The 6,931-nt window shown below is 36.8% G+C and overlaps 1 protein-coding gene across 3 annotated transcripts in view; it reads right to left on the reverse strand.

The window, feature by feature from the left end:
- ZDHHC14 (zinc finger, DHHC-type containing 14) overlaps window positions 1-6,931 on the reverse strand; it is a 104,401-nt gene that overhangs the window by 53,552 nt on the left and 43,918 nt on the right. For all 3 annotated transcript variants that reach the window (XM_015427293.1, XM_015427292.1, XM_015427294.1), the window contains exon 3: window positions 629-787. In XM_015427293.1, coding sequence (XP_015282779.1) covers window positions 629-787 — 159 coding nt within the window. The remainder of the gene's footprint in view (window positions 1-628; window positions 788-6,931) is intronic.

A 6,931-nucleotide genomic window follows, 5' to 3' on the forward strand; every position in this document is an offset into this window, starting at 1 on the left:
GTAATGAAATGAGCTTTGACACACAAAATCCATGCCAGAATAAATTCTGTTACTCTAAAGTGCTACTGGACGCCTGTTTTATCTTGCTGTTCCAGCTGAACCTGGCTACCCTTCTAAAAATATCACTGATAACCACAGTCTTCCAGAGTAATATTTGGGTTGTTCTAACCAGGTTCTGCCTGCTTTCAATGGGTGTCAGGCTGACTGAACAAATAATTCCAGATTGTGATGTAAAAAAAAAAAAGCATCATAAACCCTTTGTTACGGTAGTATTATGTCATTTCTTTTAGCATTCAAAGTCAGAAGTGCGGGTTACTTGGGATAGATTTGTTGTTGTTGTTTTATTTAAACTACCAAAACATACCAAAACATATGCCCTAACTTATAAAAATAAATCTAATTTTTGATTACCCAAGGATTTTCAGAAGTCTGGCTCATAACAGTACAAATGACAGAAATGTGACATTTCGTTTTGAAGTAATCAACCAAAAGCTTTGCTGTTATGTTCAAGCTGAACAAAGTGCTGTGAGATGAATCACTGAGGTTGCTAGCAGAGAGAATGTTTGCTTTAGAAAATAATTGAATGGTTGTGGAACCCTAGATAGCAAGTATTTGTCACTGTACTCACCTACACAGTTATCACAAAGGCTGCAATGTGAGGCACGAGGAGGACGGAAAATCTTGCAGGTAAAACAGTATTTCAATTTTACTGTCTGCCCATTAATCACTACTTCTTTTGTTCTGGGAGGTGGACGATACCCTCCCGAATTGGAACCATTTGCAATATCTAAATGTGGAAATAAAAAAACAGTTATACCATTAAATTCTCTTCTGCTGCGTTTGAGATACACATCTCACTGTAATACTTTTTACTCAACACTACCATATGTAAAAGAAATCTGAACTATACTTTAAAATTTATGATAAATAATTAAAAGGACAATGCATACCTCCCCCCCAATGATCAATACATCCTTTCTTGAAAAGACCTCATGTTAATCAAGGGACTTAATTGGAAAATGTATAAGGCTCAAAGGTTCACAACCTTCCCAGTCCTCACCCTCTCCAGACAGCAAACTGCCAACAAGACAGAAGACAAATGTAAATATATTCATTCCCACATTTCCTTTGAATTTATCCCATGTAGGAAAAAACCCCCAACAAATTGTTCTCAACAAATAAGGCTAATTCCCAATTCATATCATAGAATCATAGAATTGGAAGGGGCCATACAGACAATCTAGTCCAACCCCCTGCCCACCAGCCTAAAGCATCTCTGATAAGCAATCCTAGATCTACGTATGTAGGCGAATGAAGTGTTAAGGTTCTGAGTTGGTAGAACGAACTGTTAACCTTTCTGGCCTTCAGAATGCTGGTAGTGGATCACATACAAAAATACTTTCCCATGTAAAAAGTTCCCTGCAAATGGAAAACCTGTGGTACTTTTCTTCCCTACTGGGCAAATTTTTGACTTGCATAAAGTTTTATGTATGTGGAAGCATTCAATATTTGGACAGCACATTATTCTGCTGAATGCTAAAACATTGCTACTGTGAAAACCTACTGTGTAAAAGCAATAAGCTAGGACAATTATGCTTGTGCAATGGATAAATAAGTCACTAACTGGAACAAATCAGTAAGCACAAATTTAAAAAGGAAGCATTGTTCAAGCACAAATTGATACTCTTTGCACAGTTACGTCATACATCATGTTAAGTGAACTACATTATTTTCATGTTTAACTATGAAAATTAACATACTACTCTGCTGATACCACTCTGCCTGTTAAAAGATACTGTATAATACATTCTTTGAACTATATTTGACAGTATAATAAAAGATGTCACATTTTGTTTTGTAGATTTCTTTCTCACATGAAAAACCCAGGAACAAACCTCTCCTCTAAGGTTTGTAAAAACCACCATTTATTATTCCGGTAGCCAAAGAATCGCTTAAAGTTAAACCTGAAGTACTGCTCGGTTTAGAAAGCTGAATGGAAAAAACAAGGTTATTTATTTATTTACTTTAGTTTGCTATGATAGTGGAGGCACAGCATATTGTCCTCTCCATCCAAACTAAAAAAACACCTCTGGAAAAATTAAATGAGGTGCTTCTGCTTTAAGCTTTGTCCATCTGCTGCAAATATTACTCTTGCCTCTTTCACCATATACTTAAATAATTCACTGAGGGGAGGAAAAAAGCGAAACTGACCGTGAGAGACAGCAAAAGAGACCGAAAGGTGCAAAATAGTCCAAAGCGTTTTCAAATCTAAGAACTTTCATTTTAACGTTAAAAACTTTCTCCTTGTGTAAACAATGTCTGGTAGAAGGAGAAGAATGACGCTGGAAAAGAAGCCTCTCACAGGAAATAATCAACCCACGACTCCTTCCCAGAAACAGGAAGCAGCTGCTGACTTTCCTAATATGCTGGCACTGGCATTGCGCCCTCTGCTGGAGCAGATGTCAAATATCAACAGCAAGGTGGATAGAGTCCAAAAGCAATTGACAAGGATGGATAAAAGAGCAGATGATACTGAGAAAGCCATTAAGAAAGTTGAGACAAAAACAAAAGATATTAAACAGAAACTGGAAGAAGTGGAAAAAGAGAGATTCTCAGATAAACTGTTGCAGCTCCAAATGGAAAGATCAATGTATGTCTTGCACTTTCAAGGCATTCCAGAAAAAGGAGAAAATTTAAAAGAACTTTTAAGCGAAGCATTAGCACCAATGACGAAACTTAAACAAGATGTACTGCAAAACGATATGGATCTGACTTATCGGACTTACTCAGATTTCATCAAGAAAAATAAGCTACCTGGTGAAGTATTTGTAAAATTCTCCAAGAGAGCTACTAGAGAAGCTGTTTTGAAAGCTACATCTGGAAAAACCTTGAAAGAAAAAGATGAAGAAGTGAACATTTTAAAGGATATTCCATTTGAGGTGTGGAAGCAAAGGCGACAATACAAAGACTTAACTTTCTTCCTCCATAATAACTCAATTTTATACAGATGGACATTTCCAGAAGGACTTGTATTCAGCTATAAAGATAAGAAGACCAAGATTGACTCTGTTCAGAAAGCCAAACATTTTTTGGAACAGCAAAATACCTGAACAAAGATGAAAGAAAGACTGAGGACAACAATGAAGAAGATGATAAAAGTGACTGTGAAGCTTAAGATAGGTCAAGTAGCTCTGGCAGTATCTCTGAGGTCTCAGATTCGGAAAAAGAAGTAGCTGTTCCCAAACCACTTAAAGTTAAACTGAAATACAAGAAGAAAAAGTGTGGAAAATAAACTGGAAGTTCAATAGAACACAACTGACTATAAAGCACCTATAGATCTGTATTAAAGACTCAAACCAGCTTTATCTAGAAATCAATAACTTGACATAGTACCTTTGTTATTATTGAAGGTCCAATATATAAGAAAGTAATTTCTGAAATATGACCCTTGTCTTAATTTAGCTTCTGTATTCGTTTTAGAGCTTCCTTTGCCCCTTTCCCTTAGGATGTAGTATATAAAACCCCTTTCCCTTAGGATGTAGTATATAAAAGAAATAAAAATTATTTAAAAAATAATAATTCACTGTGTATTTTTGTAATATTGCTTGATAAGATATTTAATAACATACTTTTTGAGTCCATCACAAACTTTAATTTTAGTATCTTTTGTGTTTCTTCATGTATCTCAATCCAATATTTTCTAGTTTTCTTTGATGTCCACAGGGTTGCCATTCCCTGGTGGGGCCAAGGGATCTCCTGATTTTGGGGGCCCCAATCCACTGTGGCCCAACAGAGGAAGCCCCACACCAAGAAGCCCCCTCCCAGCACCACTGGTGCAATGACATCATCTGGGAGTGATGTCATCACGTTTCCAACATTGGGGGCAACTCTCTAGGTTTTGGGCAAAACTCTATGGTTTTGAGACCCAAAAAGGCAGTTTTGCCCAAAGCCTAGAGCATTGCCCCCAATGTCAGAAACATGATGATGTAACTTCTGGGTGATGTCACTGTGATGTGCGAGCTTTGCGCGCACACCAGAAGAACTCCAGAAAGAATTGGGAGTCCCCCCACCAGCAGACAGGTAGGACTTGGCAACCCTATGTCCACTACATATGATAGAATGTTGCATCTGTATTCTGACATTTCCAGCACTCCTTATTATAATCTTTATTTACTTTTGCTACCGTATATCTTTAAGGGTAATATACCATCTAAAGAACATTTTATACCCGTTCTCCCTTAGTGTTTGACATTTTCTCCCTTAGCATTTGACATTCAGTAAACTTAATTTCTTTACTCCAAATATTTTCCCACTGACTCACATGTGTATTTTCTCCAAAATTTTGCATCCATTTTGTCATGCACAAACTGAAATAATATTGTTTGAAGGCTTTCAGATGATCCACTAGCAATAGTTAAACTGAACTACCTAATTTCATACTACATCTGAATTGAACTACTGCCTTTCAGATGTGGTCCACAAATATTGGTTTGGCCTACTATCTTCTATTTATGTTCACTGTTATGTTCAATGTCTTAATTGTTCCTTGTCTTAATTGTTCCTTTTCATGTGAGCATTTTTACCCTGCTTTTCTCCTTAATAGGGACCCAAGCAGCTTACAAAGAGACCAAGCTACAGCTTAAATAGAAAGATCATTTAAAACACAGAAATACAATTTAAACAAACAGAAAGTACACCAACAACATTCTGGACTGATCCTCACAATGGGCCACAGGCTGTGACCTAAGGGCCCTTTGGTTCTTGCTAAAAGGCTTGTGCCTCTGGCCACTCAGAAGCTTATATACCTGCAATACAGAGGAGGAACCAACTCAAGATGAGACCTGATTCAACTGCTAGCAAGATGTTCCTCAGCTTCCTCCCCGTCAGCATAAGTAGCATGATAAGCATATAGAACCTAAGGGAAAACAAGGATTTCTTGCACTGTGGAGAAGGGAAGCAGTGAGAGAGAATCCTGCTATTGTAATGTTTTTAGCCTCTGTTGTTTTAATTTATCTGTTTTATAGCACTTTGTGCCCTGTAAGCCGCCCTGAGCCTGCGTGCGGGGAGGGCGGGATAGAAATGGAATGAAATAATAAATAAATAAATAAATTTCTCCAAACAACAACACAAGTGGGGGGAGGGGGTATGTACTATTAGGCATTCTTTTTATCAGAGGGCCAGGGACAATTACCCCTGGCAAGCTGACAAATTGATCAGTTAATGACTGATCTGTATATGTCATGCTTTCTAAGACCAGGAAGGAATACTTCCACACTCAAAACTGTTTCTACGATACAGTCCTTATGACACTCTCCCTTGATAACTCTTGATATCACAAAATCACTCTAAGTGTCCCTGCATGTTAATGAGATTTAGAGCAGACATGTCAAATATATGGCATCTAGGGCTCTTTTTTTTTGGGGGGGGGGGAAATTGTATTTTATTATAATTCAAACAAATATATAAACATACAAATACATAGACAAAAACATAGAACATAAAAAGGTTGGGGAGTTTCTTACACCTTTGTAATATCTGTTAAAATACTTCTTACAAAATCCATTTGTGTATTGCATATCTGTAAAGTCAACATACTTTGTCTATCAAAACCGCATATAATTATAAGTAGATTCTATGACGGCTCCACTTCCAGACAATATATATAAAATGTTTTATAGATGGTATATGACGCCAGATATGTTAGCAAAATTTTACCCTCATTTTTCAAATGTTTGTTGGAAATGTAAAAAAGTTGTTGGCTCATTTTTTCATATGTGGTGGACGTGTGATAGAGTTAAAAAGTATTGGGCCTGGATCCATAAAATGTTACCAAAAATGTTAAATTGTATTATACCTTTCACTCCTGAACTATTTTTATTGAACGTAAGACCAGAAAACTGTAAAAAAACAAGATTTTTATCTTATTATACATGTACTAACTACTGCAAGAATACTGTATGCTAAATATTGGAGAAAAAAAGAAATACCATTAAAAGAAGAAATTACAATTAAAACGCTTGAGACTGTGGAGATGGATAAACTGACTTTATTTTTGAGAGGACAACAAGAAGAAAAATTCCAGAATATATGGTCAAGATTGTATACATGGCTGGAAGAATCTAGGGCTCTTATCTGGCCTGCAAGCAACTTTGATTATCAAGCAATTGTTCTCTGTGCTGTGCAAAACGTCTTGTGCATATCGAGCAAATGGTGGTTAGGTGCTGAGGAAGGGTGTGGGTCATGGTCAGTGGTAAAATTTCTCTGGTACCTGGCATTACATTTTATGGCACATATGGCCCAACCAAAAGAAGTGACATTTATGTCAGATCTGGCCCTCATAACAAATGAGTTTGACACCTCTGATTTAGAGCTTTGCCCACTGAGGCTCCAAATGAGAAACAATAACGGGTAACTAGGATGGCCTATTTTAAGACATCTGAATACCCCAGGGGAAAAATTGTTACAATTCCCCAATTAATAAGGCTTTTAAAAACAAAAAAATGTATTATATTTGAACAGCTAACATCTAAAGGCTCTTGATACATCTGCCTTCTGTTTTGCAAGAACATAATTAATCAAAGTAATGCTTACTTAAACTGACTGCTAACAAAGCTACATCAATAACATGAGAGAATCAACTATTCAAATCCAACAAAAGAAAAAAAATTACACCAAAGCTCTTTGGGCAGAATTAATTCTGGCTGCCAAACAGAAAAACTCCTCCCTCTTTTGGCGATTGGTCACTGATAAAAAACAAAAATTTTCCTCCCAGACTGATCCCCCAATACAGCCCTGCAAATGGGTTACTTTTTTTGAGCAATTGTATAAAGATTCTCCCTTAACCCCAGTGACAACTGCTGATTTTGAGGACTTGCCTTCCTGGCCACCAGTTTCTCAAGAGGAAATTAATCCTATATTGTTCAATTAAAAT

Source organism: Gekko japonicus, unplaced genomic scaffold (assembly GCF_001447785.1).
Source record: "Gekko japonicus isolate JY-2015 unplaced genomic scaffold, Gekko_japonicus_V1.1 scaffold1576, whole genome shotgun sequence".
Classification (NCBI taxonomy): Eukaryota; Metazoa; Chordata; class Lepidosauria; order Squamata; family Gekkonidae; genus Gekko; species Gekko japonicus.